This window comes from Gymnogyps californianus, chromosome 4 (assembly GCF_018139145.2).
Source record: "Gymnogyps californianus isolate 813 chromosome 4, ASM1813914v2, whole genome shotgun sequence".
In the NCBI taxonomy this organism is placed as follows: Eukaryota; Metazoa; Chordata; class Aves; order Accipitriformes; family Cathartidae; genus Gymnogyps; species Gymnogyps californianus.
In genome coordinates this window covers 12614421-12635100 of record NC_059474.1, presented here as the reverse complement: position 1 = coordinate 12635100, position 20680 = coordinate 12614421, and the positions used below count along the sequence as shown (strand labels likewise).

Genomic DNA, 20680 nt, shown 5'->3' with positions numbered 1-20680 from the left:
CATGCCTCAATAGAAGGTAAGGTTTTTTGGAAGCTGGTCTTTGTTTTTCTTCATCAATTCACAACATGGAGAGCGATGGTAGTATTTTTGCCTTGTACTTCAGTCTATTTTCTTTTTTACATTAGAAATGATGGTCAGGATCTATCTCCCTTTCTCTGTGCTCACATTCATGATCTTCTGTGGTTGGCACAGAGTCACAGAAGTGTTCAGAAGTCCTTCAGATCCATCTGTTGTATTTTAGCCTTCTGGGGCAGGATCACACTGCTTTTAATTGTTGGAGGTATTTAAGAAGACGACCAGTATGTGTGCCAGTCAAAGTTAGGAGGAGCAGGAGTGTTAGATTTGCTTCTAACAGGGGAAGGACCAAGCCAGGGTGGGTTGAAAAAGGAAGACTTTCCTTCCAAGGGCAATCAAGAAAGGTGCAAGAGCAGGGAGAGAAAGGAAGAGCAGGAGCAGAAAGTTGTAGAAGCTGGAGATTGCTTTTGACAAGTGATTCGGGAAGCAACTGTCGTGTCAATAATTCAGCCACGTTGAACTAAGCCACCTACAGTGCTGCTCCTTGTTGAATGTTGGGATATGTGTTAATTCAGCATTGTAGTGAAAATAAAGAAATAAATGTGTCTGAATAGCAGGAAGCTGGGTTGAACTAAGAGCCACTATTGAAATGTAAAAAGGTTAGTCCCTGTAAAATGTAGCAAGTTCTGTTCTGGATGTAATTAAATAAACAAGACTGACAGATAGTAAAGAGATGATGAAGGAGGAAAAAAAGCACCTGTATTGTTCTCATGTAAGACTGAGATTCAGTTTGTATCTGTATTTGTTACAGAAAACAAGGCAAATAAAGATCCAGTTTGGTGAAAATAGAATTATTTATGTATAGAGTAGGAATTGTGAAGAAAAATCTTTTCTATTACTGGCAATGTTTCTTTATACTTCTCTTGAGGTGATTAAGAAAATCATTTTGGTACTCCAGTCTGAAGATAAATTTTGACACTTTCCAATCATTCCTTAATTACAGTTGTTTATGACTTGGGAGAAGCTGCCTATGTGGTGTGAGTAATGATGATATCCCCCATGATTACTCAGAAGGCAGCAGGACTTGTAAGGTTTCCTGCAATTTTTGTCTACACAAATTGTACAAAAGCCCCTCTGGGATATAATATGTCTCAAGCAGCCAAATACTGTTCTTCAAAGGTTCTTAAAATTACTCTGGTAAATACATTTTCTATGTAGATAAAAACAAAATAACTTAAATCTTAGAATGATTTGCACTGCTGTATTTCTCTGCCACATTTTGCTGCCATGGTATATATTCCCACTTGCATTGGAACACACTAGTACTGCTTTGAAGTAAGAATCATACTTGATTTTCCTTCATTTTAGCCATTTGTCTTTTTACAAGATGACCATTTCAAGGTGGAAGGCTATGGTACACACTTAATGCTTTCCAAATTGCTATTCAGAATTGAATGGATTGAATTCAGTATAGATATTGGGGAGTGAGGGAAACAAATATTCTGATAATTCAGCAGTATTTGCAAATCATGTATTTATTTATTTATTTGCAGTGGGACTCCATGGGTATTGAAGTCCTGCTTTATCATATCACTCCCTAGCCCAACAGGGAAGCTTGTCTTTGTAGAAGACAAAGCTTTCTTGGGGTTTGGTCTGAGCGAATGCTAAGAACTGCTAGCAACCTCAGTGTCTTCTCTTCCATCTGCAAGGGGCACTCTTGATCTTATGTTCGCCAGAGTACAGAAGTGTGTATATTTTAATAAAACTTCAGATTGAGAGTGTGCACAAGTGCCTCCTTGAAAAATATTTTTAAGGATCTCTCTGTGATCAGACTGTATCGTTCCATTAATTCAAATAAACCGATACAGAACTCAGCATCCAGAAACACCGGTAACTCGCAATGCTGATGGAGTGACCTTTTTTTCTGAGGCAAAGAATTGTTTATACTGACTTGTAGTCAGCATGATTTGACATGATGTGACTTTTGATTCCTTTTTAGTAAGTAATTCAAGTACGGTCCCTTCAGAATTTGTAATATAATGGTGAATGCTGTGATTCTACTTTTTCTTCAGAGTGGTGAGACTGCTAGTGGTAATTCCTAGATCTAAAAATAGATATATTAGCTAACTTTCAGATCAGAAATAGGGGGGAAAAAAAGAGTGCTAGTACAAATGTTAACTTTTCACACTGAATTGAGCACCTCTTGATAATATGAAAGTCACAGAATGCTGGTGTGCTATAGAGGGTAAACCAGCTCCACGGCCTGAATTCTTACACCTCTGAAAAACAAGACAGTCATCACAAATTGTTTTACTTCAACAGATGGTCACAGAAAACCTGATTCTGCAGCCTCCTCGTACATAAGAAAGGATTACTTATTTCACTAAAACACCTCATATATTAAAGTGAAGAAGGACTGTATAGACCCCTACCTCCAACTTTCTATTTTTTTGAAAGGTCAAAAGTCAAAACAGATCTGGACTTACTTCATAGCTTTAGCTACAATTTTTACACTGGCAAATGTGATTGAACCAGATTTTATAGCAAGGGATTTTATTTCTCAGGGTGAAGATTCGTATCTGTCAGAATGAGCTTCAGCAGATTTAACGGTCTTCGTATTTGGCTCTGTCATTTCTCGAGGGAACTATGAAGTTGAATGGGTGGAGGTTACACTTTAAGGAAAATCTGCTTTTGAGACTTCTTTTGACAGCACAGATGATGTTTATTTTTCCTCACCGTACTGTTTGTTTCCATGTTCAGTGGCTACTATTTTGATCTACATTATGCCCACTACAACAACTTACATTAAATGGTCAAAATGTCAGCATGGAAAATGAGAAGAAACCCACACAGGATGAAACCCGTGTGCTTTTTTGGAGACGTGTAAGTAGGGATATTCTGAAGTACTTACAGCAGAGGACAGTTTAATATTAAGTCATATTTTAATTCCATCATTTTAGTCCTACAATGCACGGAAGTATTATCTCCATTATGTTGATGGGTATTATAAAGCACAGAGAGGTGAGGTAAACAGTCCCCCAGGTCTTATAATGAATTGCTGAGAAAATCTCAAATACAGCTTGGGATCCTGACTCTCTAATGCCTGGTTTTGCTGCCTGCCCATCACAGCCACGTCCTTGTTGGGATCCAAGAGTCATCTTCTGGTGAATCTTGTTTAAACTATCAATGTAGTGGTTTGTCGTATTATACTGGTCTATGACCAGAGCAGGCATTTTTGCCGTTCCTTTTCTAGAGTGTAACCTTCAGCAGAGAGGTTGCAGACACCCATCTCAAAATACAGCAGAGTTGGCATAGCTTTAGGGTCTTGTGTTGAGGGGGAAGGCTTTGTGAGCATGTAAATTTATTACAAATCTTCTGTTGAGAAAAGGCTATGTGGTTTTTGCAGCCATGATCTATGTTTGCGGAGTGCAGTGTGCTTTGGGAGACAGTTACTTGTCTTGTCACCTTGCATTATGTTACAGCATTCACAGCAAATGGTTTTGCTGCTGTCACTACATTGCAAAAAGTACTCTTCAATGAATGAAACTTTTGAAGGTGGTTTTTTTTTTCCCCTATATTTAACAAAGTGAGTATGTATTAATAAAGGTTACAGCTGATTATTTTGCCTAAAAATACAACAGCTGGATTTGGGAATAGATACAAAAAAATACAATGCATTCCTAAGTTCTGAAGGCAAATGTAGACAGAATACTGACATAAAACCAAACCATTTTTCATTATGTGAGAATTTAGAGTATCACAGGATCAGCCATTGCTATTGTGCTACATAATGAGAACTACAGACCGTCAAATTCTTACCTGGGGGGCCCAGATCTGATAAAGATACAGGGCAGCACAGAAATCACTTTAACTGCAACTTTTGATGGAGATGCTTATATGAATGTTTAAATTACCTATAACCTACACTGCTCATTCTCCTCCTCCTTCAGTGATAGTTCATCAACTTACAGTTTCACTTAGACAAGAATAACAGAGAGAAGTCAAAAGATGTACCTGGGGGTTGGAGGAACAAAATACATAGATTTCCAGCCTAAGCATGGTAAATCTTGGACACTAATCACAATACAAACTTGAAATGCATATTGTAACATGATATGTATCCTATGATTGTTTCCAAAGCCTTGCAGACATGTAAAGACTTTGTCCATATTCATTTTACTGATGAAAAACAGAGATAACGTCTGGTGAATAGGTAATGATGTGAAAATGTGGGTAGGCTGCAAAATTTAGCTGTTTCGTGTCCTTCTGAGATATTTCTCAATATGAGGCAGACTTTTTTCAGTGGGATTGTTTTATTGTAGAACTGGTTTTAGTTGGAAACCAAATCTGCACTATGTTGAGTCATATGGCCCCAGTTCACTGAAAAGTGTTTCTCTACAGTGGATGTAGGTCCCATACTCCATAAGAAACTGTGGCCTAAATCTGAATTCACAAATTCTCTCAAAAACCAAAGACTAAACATACTCACTAATTGTAAATTTGAATGTGGATAAGAAAGATGTCAACAATTGGTTTGTATTAGAAAAATATTGGCATCATGCTGCAGCTGCCCTACCTGTTTGGATTTCTGTAAAAACTTGTACTGCTGACCTGTGCCCTGTTCAGCAGAGGGACCTGAGAGTCCCCTGATGTCACCGAGAGAGGGAGAGAGACGGGAACCAGATGAGCAGGTCTTACCTGAGGCTTGACACGTTGGGTATGTTGTTGTTGAGAGTTTGCAGAGATTTACCATTCCCCAGAACTGATATGGGCCACTCCAAAAACATAGCTTCAACTTCTTGTTTCATCCTGTTTCAACTAGCTGTTGGCAATCTGACATTTCTTAGTCAGAGCTTATTTTCCAGGTGAATAGTTCAGCTTCTCAGTGGCTTGCAGTGATTACTGTCAGTTAGCATGGTGCCACAACAGGTTGTTCAGGCGTGAACCTGCGTTGTTCTCTTTTACTCTCTTCCTCCTTGGCTGCAGCAATTATAGCAGCCTGAATCACATCTAACCTTTCATTAATACCCACTGCCATGACTGTTTGCAAAGTCACATTCATAGCTCCGGGATACTGAAAACTCTTCCTAGTGATAAACCTTGGAAAAGATGCTCAGAATAGGCAGCTAAGCAGACTTGGGCTTCTCTGTAGGCATAGATTTAAAATCTCCGAAAATTGTGGAAGGCATGAAAGAAGATGATACAATTGGGAATTTCTGATGCTGAGCAGTTTGCAAATCACACCACTAGTGTATCAGCCATAGTACAATGAATGAAAGTAATAGAGCTGCTTTCTGTGTGTGATGGTGGAAATGAGGACAGTGTGTAGCTCATTTGAATTGATTTGCCATAAATATTTGATGTCTCTTTAAAAATCAATAAGTTCTCATTTAGGAGTTAAAAAAATACAATTGAGTTCAAAAAACACTCAGTGTGACCAGTCTGGTTTTTGCAGCTGTATTTATTTACTTTTATCATGGTTCACCTACAGGCAAAGGTATGATTGAGCTCGGCACTGTCCAGATGTGAAGCAGAGAGACAGTCTTGCCCTGGGCAACTTGTAATCAGGCTGACAGAGAAATGGATGTGCTGAAGCCATTTGAAAACTTAGCTAGGACTGTAGGCATGCTGACCACATTTTAGATGGTGAGATCCTCTTGCTGCTTTGTTTATTAATCCTAACTTCAGTATTATTTCTGCATCCCCAATCACCACCTTGATTTATACAGCTAAAACTCACAGAAATTTTGGTTATTGCTTTCTGAAACATTTTGATTTAGGATCCTTTGGTTCTGTATAAACATGCAATATTGTTTAGTTATCAAAGACAAATTATTTCACAGACCACAGAGGTCTGTTTGGAGGTAATTTGGGAAAACTAGCCATCCACCTGGGCAATCTTTCTTCTTGAATGAGGCTTATTTTTTCTCTTGGTTTTGGATTTTTGGGGGGGTTGGTGGGGTTTTTTTTGTAAATGTAGCATCTTTGATGTCTTTTAAGTCCCATAGGCCCTTTTGTTTTCAGTAGCATTGAATGAGTTATAGCCTATTCCTCTACAAACTTTTTCTTGTCTGCTTATTAATTCTCTCAAAGAAATGCCTAGGAGCAAGCTGATGAAGCGAGGTAGATGTGGCTGTGAGACACTGTCAGGCAAGAGAGTAAATAACCCCCTCTTCCCCCCCCCCCCCCCCGCCTGTCACTGAACTGTTTAACTTGCAATAAATTATCAAGAACTGTTAGTAAATTAGTATGCCACCTGGGACGGGCTGTTGATTATTGTGTGATTTCTATTTACTTTTCTGGAATGGGCTGCAGTCTCAGATGAGTGCTTCTTTAAGGAAACTTACTTGTAGAAATTACAAAAGGCTATTTTTTCTGGATATAGATTATACTGAGAGTTTTCAATTAACTTTTAATTATGTGAAAGACGGTCTTCATATCTCCTAGTGTGTCTTTTTTTATGTCTCATCCTTTATGGCTAACTCACACCACTCAGCCTCCACCCAGTTAGTTGTGTTGTATTACGGTGAATTTGATGGTGCTTACAAGTTTTTAAGAGCATTACCTCAAACACAATTGGTATAAAAGACCAGAAATCTTCTTACACTTTTTATCAGTGGCTAGCTATGGTCCAGGGCTGCAATGGATTAAAACATCAGAGGTGAAGGGCAAGGTGTCCTGGAAAGTTATACTGGAAAGGATTTTATAAACATCAGAAAGTACGCTATGTTGTTTGCAGAGCTAATACCAACAGGGAAAAAAAAAGAAAAAAAAAAGCAAATTTGGAAACAAATCTGAGCACCAGAAAAGATCATTTGAATGTATTCTAGATCAGAGATGAGCAATTAAACATTCCTAATTATAAGTGATGCTAGAAAATCAGGGGTGGAATCTCATCCTTCTAATTTAGGAATCTGAGATCCTGCCTCATCAAAATGTTAGGGGCTTGGACTACTCAGGGCAATCAACTCCACTTTACCTAGGCATCTCGCTTTCTCCAACAAGATAGTTAGAAACCTCTGAAAAATTCAGAGGGCAATCTAGTCTTCCCAGCTTTAGTGCTTGCCCTTTGCTATGGGTTGTACAGGGAGCAGCATTTGTGGGGGACAATGAGGTGGTCATTGTTGAGACAACAGCAATTGTTAGGTGCCTCCGTCTACACACATTTTTTTTCAGGATGGTGCTTTCAGAGTCACATTCACTGTGCAGGCTGGAGAAATGAGCTGGTATGAAACATGTGAAGTTCAACAAAGGCAAATACAAAAGAAGTCCTCCATCTGGGATGGAAAAACTCCAGCAACTGTACAAATGGGGCTGACTGGCTAGAAAGCAGCTTTGCAGGAAAGATCTGGGGTTCCTCATTGAACTCCCAAGGGTGGAGCAGTGTGCCTTTGCAGCAAAGAAATGCAACTGCATACTCTGGAAAGAGTGTAGCCAGCAGGTCCAGGGAAGTGATCGTTCCCCTCTATTTAGGAATTTTGAGACTGCATCTGGAATAGGTCCTCCACTTTTGGGCTCCTCAGGACAAGAAAGGCATTGACATACCATAGGGAGCCCAGTGGAGGGGCAGCTAGATCCAGAGCTAAGGCAGAAGAGTCACGAGCAGAGGCTGAGGGAGCTGGGATTGTTCAGCCTTAACAAGGCTCAGGGGAGATCTTATGGCTGTCTAAAACCAGCTGTGCATGAGGCTGGAGTCAGACTCTTTGCAGTGGTGTGGACTGGAGGTAGAGCCAACGACACCAGCTGGAACACAGGAAACTCCAACGGCTTACAAGGAAACAAATTTTTATGATGAGGGTGGTTGAACACTGAAACAGGCCATCCAGACAGTGGGATCTCCATCCTTAGGGATATTCAGGACTGGAGGGGACATGGTCCTGAACTATGTGCTCTACTTGGCCGTGCTTGGAGGAGGAGGTTGGATTAGATGACCTCTGGAGGTCCCTTCCTACCTGTATGTTTGTATTATGCCCTTCTCTTCGGCATTCTAGGAGTTACATTGGACAAATAACTCCCAGTAGCCACATAGCCTGTCCCTTAGCACAACAGATGATCTGAGGAGCATAGGCAAAGGAGAGGGAAAAACAGTGAGATGAGCTGAAGTTCTTACCTAGGAATAAGAGCATGTTCATTTGAAAGGAAAGAAAGAAAGGGAAAGACTGTAAAAACATGCAACTTCCAAGTCAAAGTGCTATATTCTAATGCAACGCCTAGGCAGTATCTGTCTGGGTCTATCAAACACTGGAACTGTGTCTCCCAGAACGATACCTAATTACCAACTGAGATGAATTGTTTTCATCCTTTCTGTCTAACCCAGGTTATTTAAGACTGCCTGTTCAAATCTGAAGAAATACAGGTCTGTGTTCTGTTTGCTGTGTATGTGCATGCCAGTTGACCAGTAGATTTAATCAAAAACATACACATCTGCACAACTGAGATTAGAAATTGGCTCTGGAGCAGTAAGGCATTCTTCCGTCACGAAAGTTAACTCTAGGATACTGAGACCACTGAAAGCATCAGTATAGTGTGGTCTTAACGTACAGTAAAGGGATGAAATTTATTATTCAGTCATTGAAGTGGATGGCACTTTAAACTGAAAGTTTGAAGTTACATTGCAGTAGGGTTTGTTTGTTTTGGGTTTTTTTCCATAAGAACAGCTCCTGGTATTAATATGAACATTTTTTCATGATTAATTCTTATTTCATTGACAGCAATGGGGGTGGGGGTGGGGGAGGGGATGTAAGAGGGAGGAGTTGCTTTTTTATTTACTCCTAAAATTCATTTTGTTAATATGGGGCTGCTTCCAATAGTCCCATATTTAATTCCAATATGCTTGAGACAATCCAGTGACTTGCATGGTTTCTGGTATGTTCTGCTAATGAAATCAAAATATGAACAATATGGAGATTTTGAGGAGAATGGTAGAGAGGTTTTTTTTTCCTCCTTTCTTTGTTGAAATGCAGTTGTTCCTGCCAGTATATCTTCTTCAATATTTTGTTCCCATTCCTGAATTTCTCTGGTTTTGTACTTCCTCCATTTCCCTTTTAACACCACCTGTAAGCACATACGTATTTTTATTCCCATCTTGTTGGTATTGATGTGAAATGTAGAGAAACTGTGATATATGTAAAGTCTCATAAGACATTCGTGTTACAGCCTCAAGAACTACTGCCAAATCTTCTAAGTGCCAACGCGGTGGTAAGACCAATGTTTCATTTGGATTCTGCTTTAAATGGGGTCAGTCCCAGGGTCTGCTAAACGGTCAGTTTACAAAGTTTCTGCTGACTGAGAACAGAATTGGTACCCCAAGACTAACCTCGGTCTGACATTTTTAGAGCTCTGTGTAGCTGTCTGTCTTAGAAGGAAAAATAACAATATCACCTGGATTTTCTTTTTCAGTATCAGCCATAATTCATAGCTGAATCTCTAGCAATGTTCTTGCCAAGAGAGAAAGCTCCTGAAATCTTCCTAGCTGCCTTCTGTGTCTATAAACTCACTGCCAGGATCCGAGCTCTCCAACTTCTCATTTTCGGTAATATGTTATGTTTTAAAAAAAAAAAAAAAATCCCCTGGATTAATTACAGACTTTTCATGAGGATTAAATTTTAGTAAAAGTGAGAGAAAGGGGATTAGCAGAAATATTTGTGCATTCATTTCATTTACTTTCCTACTCACTTTTCAACTTTTCATTAAAATGTACTGAAAAAGAGCCAAAATAACATGCTTGGGAAAAAACACAGAAACAATAACCCTTATCCCTAAATTTTACCAATCTAGCAAATGAGCAAAATAACATTGTTTCTGTTTCTGTCTTGGTTTTGGTGATGTACAGAACTGCCTAAGCTTTAGTAATCACAGCATTCACCTGGGAAGATACCAAGACTTGTTCCTGCAACGACACATGCGCGTGCTCTAACAACTGATCCACAAAGTCAGTGTCTCTGTCCCAACAAATATTTTCTATCCATGTGCATAAGGTGGAACAGCCCCAGAAGGAATACCCTCTCCCCCTGATTCCCTCATGGGCCTTAGGAATCATGCTGGTAAATCTTCTGATGTAAGTTTTCAGCAATACATTTCAGTTATGGCATAATGATGCTTTTCAATAGAACAAATGTTTTATACATCATCTTTCAAAAGCTCCAATCAACACCTATCCGAAGTACACCTGGAGAAAACTAGCGCAATGAGCGCCAGGCATGTGCATTTACTAAAACCCTACCTCAATATAAAATGGGTGCTTTACAACTGCAAAACTCTAAGCCCTGATGGAGAAAGGTTTATTATCTACAGTGCTGCTAGAATCAGGCACAGCAGTACTGTATGCTTCTGAATATAAAAGCTCTATTCTTCAGTGAAGTCCTTTTTCTATTAATGAGATTCACCCTAATGGGACCAAAAATTACTTTAAAAGACATTTCCTTTCTGCTTTTCAAGGGCTTTTTTCCAGTCCATTTGGACTGGATATCAAAGATAAGGGGAAATATTTCAATAGCAAGAGCTTTTATAATTAAGCTTTGTAGCTTACATAATGGAGATATGGCCAAATTCAAGTGAAAAATAATTACTGTTTTTCCAGCGCTTGCTTCTGCTGCTCTGCCTCCCTTTCTTCTCCCCCTTCCATTTTCCCCTTCAAAACCACATAATCAGTTGTGCCTTACATACGAAAGACTTGCTCAACACAGCTCTTTCCCCCAGGTCTGTATTTTCCCCTGTGGTCTAGGAGAGAAGAGCTGTTCAATCGTTAACTATACCCACACCTCCATTAAGGAGAGCACCTACAGTTCTCCAAAGGAAGCAGGTGCTTCCTGAAGGGTAAGGGCTTTAACACCTCACTTCATAGTGGCAGCTACCCCTTTAGATATGGGAACAGACAAATTCAAAATACAGTGTGAGACACATCTGAGAGACTTTGTAGATGATGCTAAGATGGGCATGATGTTTATTGTTTTCCAGTCTGCAGGAACCTCTCGAAATCACAGGAGCCTTTCAAAACTCTCAGTGATTTCAGCCAGCTGCTTCAGCAACTTTGGATGTAGTCCATCTGGTTGCATGTACCTGTGTGTATCACACCCCCAGCCCACACCCCCAAGTTTGGAAAATGCTACTTATTCTTTCTGATTTCTAACAGAGTCATTAAGTACATTGATCTCCATAAGAAGTGGTCTGTAGAACTGGGAGAGAGAGGACTAGAGGTGCTTGAAGTTGATGCCTCAACTGGCGTTAGGGATATCTTGGGAACATTATGGGAAGGCCTTTGGCTGTGAGAACACCAGGAACCTGTTGAGTATTTGGGATTGGAGGGGACAATTTGTGCAAAGTGAGATTCCCCAGAGTAATGTTTTGAGAGCTCCCTTTCCCAGTTTTCCCAGAAAATTCTTATGCAGCCTTATAATACAACTGAGTTTCATAATAAAAGACCAAAAGCCACACCTGTAATATTTCTAAGGCAGATGAGTGTTTACCTGTTACACAAAACGATGAGTTACTGATCAATCCCATATGACTGATATTTTTAACCACCACAACTGCCTTTCTTTCCTTCATATTTTCTCCCCATCCACTAATTACCGTCCATGTAATTTCTCTTTTGAGTTTAGTGCGGTTTTTGCTGCTGACAAATTAATGTCTGGCGACTAGGAACTGTTTGACCTGTTTCTTCATTAAATTAGATCAACACACATATGCAGTCATTTGTTGTGCATCCATTATCCTGTTTGGGAAGCATTGTTTTATATTTTTGCTCTGTGATGTCTTCAGGCAGAAAATATTTGCAGGTTTATTGGAGGTTGCAAAATAACTTCTTGAATTAGATTCGTCTGTGAATGCCCAAGCTAAATAGATCAGTGTGTGCCTGCTCTGTCTGGGAAATACTAATGTTTGTGGAGATGTTGGTGAGAAAGAGTGAAACTTACCCATTTCTGCTGTGCAATCCAACTCCCTTTTTTCTCCAAGACACGCAAAATGTCCTTATTTTATGGGCAATATAAAACCTGGTTAGGGAACATTCCCCTGCTGTGACAAGAATTGACGCTATGCCTCCCCCAGTGCTGTTCCCCACTCAAACTGCTGATTTAGAGCATACTGGGAAAGACTATCTGATTTAGTATACTGGAGTGCATAGTTTTAAATGAAACCATTCGAATATGTAAAGATATCAATATGATGATCATCTCACAAAACATCTCAACATTAAGTTTTGCTCTTTTTAGATGTAGAAACTGTACAAAGGGTATATTAAATAATCACTTTTGCTGAAGAATTAGCAATAGCCAGGCTAACATTAGACCTTGCAGGAAGACCAAAAGACTCTTCTGTTTTCAGTTTAAACAGAGACGAAAAAGTAGTATCCGTAACACGCAGTATTAGGTTCCTTTATGTCAACCTTAGGTACCTAATAAAGCTTCTGTTCCTCTCAGGGTACGTTCAGCCTGTGCCAAGAGATCCACTGGATATATTAAAGATATTCCTTATTGATTAACTACTTGCTCATAACAGTACCAATGTATTTTGCAGAAGATAAACCATGTATGTGTGTCTTAGCTCTGCAAGACAGGTCCAAATAACACTAGAAAAATCAGCTAGTAAAGAAAGGACTGTCTATGAAGATGTTGAGTATTGTTTCTCCTCTCCCTCTGTTGTGATCTTTGGCATACTCACACCTCTCTCAGTATATTGCAGGAATAACAAATTTGCTTAATATGTGCCAGTTTTTTAGAATTCTTGGGCTGGCAGCACGAGTTACTGCTCTGAAATGTTTTTGAACAGAGCATTCCTCATGAAAATTTGGCCTGCCACGCTAGTCAAGTGGCAACAATTTTTTGGTTCCAGCAGGTTATAGATGGATGAGATTTGTTCCTGTGGAGGAAGAGGTAATGATCAGCTTGCTTATCCTACCCAACACTTCTCTAAATAAGAAGACTGAAGAACTGAGCTGTAATTGGTATCCCCTAGAGAGCTGCCGTAGTCAGCATCTTTGAGGTGTTCAGTTATAGAGATCTGGCAGATTTAGATATACGCAGGTTGCCAACAAGTGCAACAGGGCAGGATTTTCAGGCTGGTCATCAACATCAGTCAGAACTTTTGTAGGTGTTTTGCTGTGGACATTCATTATTATGTTAAGTAACCACCCTTAAACTTGCTTCCACTATAGTGAATGCCCTAGAGAAAAGCCAACTGTTTCAAAACTATTTCCTTTTACGATCAGATTATATCACTTTAGGCTTGCCTGGTTGCAGTGTGAGCCAATTGTTCTCTGTCCAGTTGCTCTGAACACATTTTTCTGTTAAGGTGCTAACTCTGCTGTTCATTCCCTCTTCAGCATGTCTCGTGTGTAACCAACTGCTCTAGTTGGTAACCAGCTCATTTTAAGATCCTAACCTTTTAATATTCGCTCCACATCCTTAAGTGCCTAATACGTTGCTGGTACTAGATGAATGATGTTACAGCTTCAGTTGTGATATTCCAAATGATTAATGAGCTGACCACAACACAGGGGAGACAAAACTGTAATACATGCTTTCCATTAGCCTCACCAGGATTGCTTCAGATGGCCTTTGATTGTGTCCTGAGATTATGTGATCAGTGTAGCAGATATTTCTTGGGAGCCGTCCTTAACATTCCCACCTTCTCTTCCCTTATGGCGGTTCTCACAGAGACTAGTTGCTGTTTCGAAATACATCTGTGTGACAGCTTGAAAGGGGCTCTTCAAGAGAAAGTAAATACGAATTGTAGAGGAAGCTGTGAATGCTTACCGTGAAAAGAAATATAATGTTCTGGGATGTATGTACATTCATGTATATATGTATTCCATCGATGTTCATTTATGCAATTCAGTTGCACACAGAAGCTAATTTTCTAGCTCTTGTTAATTTTCAGTGAATCATTAGTGATTAGATTCACTAATAACTAACATTTGTGAGGAGTGATTTTGGGTGCAACTGCCAGGGAAAATCTACAAGATTAAACTGCTATCTGGAAGGCATTTTATTTTACTCTCTGCTTGGAATTACCCTGGATTGATTCTTTAGATATTGTTTTTACCACTATGAGAGTAAAGGGACTATATTTCACTCTGTGGCTTTGCCACTCTTGAGTTATCAGGTCTTTCATACCATCCAAGACAAAAATCATAACCTTTGGCAGTCCACTTTGTGTGTTTTATGAATGCTGTCTGAGAAGCAACATCTCATTTACAATTGGGACCAGGAGCTAGAGTAATTTCTGTATCAGCCAAGCATATCAAATAACACATAAATAATGTAAATTGTAAAAACAAGAAAAATAGGTAAGTTAGTTACTTAATCTGAAAAATGTTGAGGGTGTGCCTGCAGTGCTGTGAAGCTCTGTGAATACTGCCCTGAGATTGGCAGTGCTGCCACAAAGAATATTTCTCTTCAAAACACATGTAGGCATGCAGGTTTATGTGATAGTATCACTAGGAGTTCGGTGCTGCCCTGTGCCCAGCAGCCTTGTCTCCAGTTTGGCTAAGAACCTTCATCTAGGCGTGAACATTACATGTTCTTAATGGAAATTATTTGACCTTAGTGGGGATGGCTCATAAGTTTGCATCGTTAATGTTTTTGCTGGAGTGAGTCCAGAACTCCTTAGGATTGAATCCCCATAGCCAATATCCAGTGGGAGTTCAATCTACTGGAGGTGGCTGAAGAGGTGTAGGTGCTTCCTGGGCACGCTTGGCCTCTCAGTGCATGGCTGCTGTGTGCTTAAATGAAGAGCTTCTGTATTTTGATTTCTTACTCAGCCCGAAGGAGGCTTCTTCCTTCAAGGTCAGTTTAGAGTGCTGAGGAATATGAGGTGTCTTGATTTCTGACCATATGCAGGATTATAGATTATTAAAAATTATTAAAAAATGTTGTGTCTCATCTCTCTCACTACTTACTGCAGAAATCTCCTGTGGCCAGTCAGACGCTGTGAGTCTAGAAATTTCTTCATGATGGACATTTTGACTTTTTTTTTTCCCCTTTTTTAATATTAGAGAAACAGAAAGGAAACTAAAAGCTAGAATTAAGATTAAGATCAGTTGCTGAAACTGAAAGAGACAGCACAATTGTAATATGCTAGAAGATTGCTTTGTTTTAGAGAAAGTGCTGATTAAGATCAAATTTATCTTGAGTTTACATTTTGATTGGACCTAAACTGAGGGGAGGGGGGTTATATTTCAGACAGAGTGCAAATGATGCATGTTAATATCCTGTGTTTATTGCCACTTGAAATTACAGCATAGCTTTGAATTGCTGCCAAATCTACAGTTAAGACTCCCTAGTAATCACTATGATTATTCCAAGTCTTCATGGTAATAGCGGAAGAAGAAGTATGATACGCAAGCTACTGTAGCCTAAGCTGTCAGAGTCTTTTTATCCTTTGGGGCTCAGATTGTGATTCCACCCAGTAGAGGGAATGGTTAGACATACACATTGGCCAATCAGTCCTGAAAGAGAGATTAAATAAATGGATTTAATTATGTTATTTTCAGATTTATTTGGCTTTTATATTACCTCCTGCCTCACTAACTTTTCCTGAAATGAGGCAAAGCATAGCTTTTCTTTATTTTTGGAATGCTTTAATTCATATGTTGGCATGGTGTAATATTTTTCATTTTTATTAGAAATCGTTTTTTGCTTTCCTCCCTGTTGATCTATAACATATCCTATTTTTACTCATGTTCTTTACAATCCATGGTAAGGTTTGTCTCCTTGAAATATTCTTTTACCTCTGCTTAACTATTGGAAGTTGTAGATTTACGTCTGATCTGAATGTATACGAATGTGTTACTGTGGTTTATTTAGCTGATGGGAGATTAAGAAGTGAGGTCAGGGAAAACCAGCGTAATATAAAATTGCAATTTACTAAAAAAATATTACAAGAGTCTCGCAGGAGGGAGAAATGCTCTGTAAAAAGTTGTTTAAAAGAAGCTTAAGTGAAGTTTAGATGTGATTAAAATCTGTTCTGGTTTTGGGATACACAATTATTCAAGCAAGTAGTTGTTTATTTTGAGTTAAAACCCTCAGCAATCACTATTAGTCAGCTCTCCAGATAGTATGTCCCAGTTGCATCCCTTCATCAGTTGCTAGCAGGAAGGTTTTGCTATTTGTTCCACTTACAAAGTAAATAAAACTTGTTATGGAAAGCAGTTAATGTGGATACAATATTTATTCTGGAATATTTTCCTCAATAAGTAATGTTAGCCAGCAGGCAAGTCTGAGCACCCTGTGTGTTAGCTGTGGGAAGCAAATCTGTATGCCTGGCACATAATGATCAGTTTAAACTATTGAAATATAAATCAGAACACTGAGTGAAATTCAAAAATATTTCATTAAATGAATTATGATGTGTGTGTGAATGAAAATATAGTGAGGGACTCTGCCATACATGCTTAGATGTCTACAGTCTTTAGGCTATTTTTTTTCTGATATATTTAACTCCGAAAGATACATAATAGTTTGGAAGGACAGCATTAGCAAATATCACAGTGTGTTTGCATGTCATTATAGCTAGCATTTTTCTTATGACTTCAGTTTCTAGAATGATGTTCTCTGCAAGCTGCTCTTGGGTCCTTATTATGAAACTTAGATGTGCCTATACTCAAGGCTCATTAACAGTGAAAACCACTCCCAATTTATAAACCTCATTCCTTTGTTATTTTGAAGCCAATATTTTGGTAATTTTGGAAGTGTAAGATTTATCGGGCCAGAAAAAGAAAGCAAGACAATAGCGCTGTGGTCCAAAGATTACCGTTCTGTACAAGTGCAGTTCATGCCTTTTCTGGAGTATATGCCTTACTGATTTGTTGTCTTAGTTGTATACATTTTTAAAAACGTTAACAGGAGAGAATGAAGATAGTGATATTTACAGACAGTGTTATTTGGACTAGAAGACTATATCCAAAGATATTAAGCTTTCTATATGGAATTACTACCGTACTGCTGCTAATGATACGGCATGGAAGGGCTTTTACATGCTGCAAGCTAAGCATGCATCTCAGGACCAGCCTTGTGCATGTGTTAAAATGCAAGGATGTGCCTGGACACAAGCTTCATCAGGAATTGCGGAGCTCACGTTTGTGCTGGTTTTGGCTGGGGTAGAGTTGATTTTCTTCATAGTAGCTAGTATGGGGCTCCGTTTTGGATTTGTGCTGGAAACAGTGTTGATAATACAGGCATGTTTTCGTTATTGCTGAGCAGTGCTTACACAGAGCCAAGGCCTTTTCTGCTTCTCACCCCACCCCACCAGTGAGTAGGCTGGGGGTGCACAAGAAGTTGGGAGGGGACATAGCTGGGACAGCTGACCCCAACTGACCAAAGGGGTATTCCATACCATATGATGTCATGCTCAGCATATAAAGCTGGGGGAAGAAGAAGGAAGGGGGGGATGTTCGGAGTGATGGCCTTTGTCTTCCCAAGTAACTGTTACGCATGATGGAGCCCTGCTTTCCTGGAGTTGGCTGAACACCTGCCTGCCGATGGGAAGTGGTGAATGAATTCCTTGTTTTGCTTTGCTTACGTGCGGGGTTTTTGCTTTCCCTATTAAAGTGCCTTTCTCTCAACCCAGGAGTTTTCTCACTTTTACTCTTCTGATTCTCTCCCCCATCCCACTGGGGAGGAGCGAGCGAGCGAGCGGCTGTGTGGGGCTTAGTGGCCAGCTGGGGTTAAACCACGACAACATTGCAGCCTTGCTTGTGGAGTTTACTTTAGCACACGGCTGGGTCCTTCTTTCTGTGATCTGGTCAGGAACCAACAGGAATGAGCGCTATACAGCTCGCTCAGCATGCAGATAGTTTGAATTCATTTATTTCCAAGAAAAATAGATATTTTGAGCCTGAGTTGCAGATGGTAGTGTGGCAAGGAAAGTACAAATCTCTGTGCTGGGCATAAACACTTCTTCACTCCATCTTGCGATGCAAGCAAAGGGACAGGGCAGCACATGACAGCCACATTCAATTTTAGCTTGGTGCCGTGCCTTCTGCAGAAAACCTGCCAAATAAGTGTGTTAAAAGAATCTTTGAATGCTATATCTAGGCCACCAGCAGCATACTTGGAGTGTATATAGTAATAAATTAAACAGATACTGTTTGAAGAGTTTACCAAGAGACAGGAAGCCATTGGATACAGTAGGAATAAGAGATGGCATTTGGGAAGGTGTCATTTATAGAGGTTTTCCAACAAAAATGACACAGTTTCCTACTTTGGGTAAAGTGTATCATTAAAAAAAATACAAGATCATTGCAAGATTATGGGCTATTATCTTGCTCTTCTTACTGACCTAGTCACACAGCTAACAGAAATAGATTTGGCTTAATATGTGCTTTAGTGTGGGGTTTCAGCAGTGGACCCTGGACCCTGAAGTATGTGCAATTCTCTCTCTCATTCAACAATGTACTTCAATATGTGCCCCATTTTAGGTATATGAAAGCTATGCAGAAATTAGTGCAACTGTGTATGTGCTTCAAGTACAAGTGCACATGCTTAAGTAACCTGTCAAATTAGAGCATCAACAAATGTTGTATTTATAGGTTTTACCCCAAGACCAATTGCAGTTAAAGCTCAGTCCAGCTGTCATATCTGTGTAATTTATTAGAAATTTCAAATTTTTAACTTCAAGTTTACTCTAAAAAAGTGACTACATAAAAATTGTACTGTTTTGTCTAATATATTTCCTTCTCTGTATTCACGTTATTGTAACTCTGTTTGCATAACTCGTTGCTGTTTATCTCTGTAAGCAATTTACAGTCACTGTATCACAGTTATCAGTATTCTGTGGTGTCTTCTGCATCATTTGCTGAATATTTTAAATACATTTGGAATTCAGGATTATTTTTTTTTTAATTGTTTTTGAAGTGTGAGCCAAATAGAACCCAGCTGGACTTTGAAAATCCATGTTTTGTTTGTAGGCTATCAGTTGATAAAGGCACCTTTTTGAATGCAAACTGGGCCTGTTTGATCTGAAAGACAATAAAAATGGATCCTCACATTGGTATTTTTAGAACCATGCTATAACACACTGACCAACTGCAAAAGTTGAAGAAGTTGAAAAGAGTGAAATTCTGATAAAATTATGTGGGGAGAATTTATTTGTTGCTGAAAGCCTGACATGAAGTTCACACAAGGAGACAGCTCAAGCTATTACTATGTTTGAGTCAAGGTATTATTTGGACCTGAGAAGGAAATGCAAATAATTGATTGGCATATTTTTCTGCATCAAAGTGAGTTGCCTTTTTATCCAAAAATGTGTCAGCAGGAGGAGACTGGTGAAGCAATGGAGAGACGTTATAAACTAGTTCTTTCTCCTGGATCATTCTTCTGAAATAACTATAGCAGTGATTATTTTTACATTTAGTATTTATAAAGGCAGCCTCACTAGATAAAGTGATGTGTTTATATGGACTTGTTAAAATGAGTCATTACTAGTATTAATTCTTTTTTTATTAGTCTGGAGATTTTCTCGTGTGGCCTCATGAACCTTGCACAAGGACCAAAATCTAAGGCAGTCATTTTGAGTACAGATGAGGAGCATGATCAATTTGGTGTGATTTGCAAGAGAAGTTATAGAATTTAACTCTCACAGATTTGGTCAGGAAAGATTAATAGGATCTTGCAGTCCTTACCTCTTAGATGCTTTTGAGTTTCTTGTCCACAGAATTTTGATAGGTAAGGTATGTACCAAATCTGACATTTACACAAGAAAAATAAGGCTAAGTTGTTATAGAGAAAACAGTCTTTTGACTATATGCTGCCATTTTTGTCTTTTAGATAATTCTTGTAAGTTCTTCCCATAATGACCGTGACCAAAGCCTTTTCATAAGCACAGATGAAGGAGCCACTTTCCAGAAACAACCCATTACTTTCTTTGTGGAAACTCTCCTTTTTCACCCAAAAGAAGAAGATAAAGTACTTGCTTACACCAAGGAAGGCAAGGTAAAGCTTGAAGATACTGCATTTGTTTGAAATTTAGGAATTACTTTGTTAAAGAGAAGTAAACCAGTTCTGATATGCTGATTAGTGTTGGGTTTTATGAAATATCAGTAGCCCAGAAGGGAATTGTATTCTGGTTTCGAGGTTTATTTAAATATTTATTGTCTTGTGTCCAAATCTTTGTTTTTATGGTAATTTCAATCCTGGCATTTTCAGTTGATGTGGATATTGGTAATATTTATCCTCCTGCATAATATAGTTAAATAGTACCTCTGAAATGTGCTCCTCCCTAGAAAGTGACCATAAGCAATTGCTCTGTAATTTATAGTGTAGCAGAAAGTTAATGAAGCTGAAGTAGTGCATCCAAAGGCCATTCATGGGATGTAAAATAAAGTAATATAAAATAAACTGCACAGTCGTACAGCAGAAGAGGATTTGGGGAATCAGTGAATCCATAGAAATGTAGAATAATTCTCTCTCTTATGGTGTATTTATACCACTTTCAGATTCAGGAGTTGTATCATGTTTGTAAATTTTGACCATCTTTCAGATTTATTCTAGTTAAATTATAAAGTAATTTTTCTGGATGGGTTAGGCTAAGCACTGATGAGTGTGCACACAGTCTGTAAGTGTGTAGTTCATCTCTTTTTCACGGTGCCAAAACTGCAGCTGTAAAGTTACTGTGATTCTGGTCCTGGTAGTGGTCTTGACTCAATTCCATTGTTACTCCTGTTTTA

General features: G+C 39.0%; 1 protein-coding gene across 1 annotated transcript in view; it reads left to right on the top strand.

Moving 5' to 3' along the window:
• The window catches only part of SORCS2 (sortilin related VPS10 domain containing receptor 2), a 388331-nt gene that overhangs the window by 256581 nt on the left and 111070 nt on the right, over positions 1-20680 (top strand). The window contains exon 5 of the mRNA XM_050895504.1: positions 19782-19946. Coding sequence (XP_050751461.1) covers positions 19782-19946 — 165 coding nt within the window. The remainder of the gene's footprint in view (positions 1-19781; positions 19947-20680) is intronic.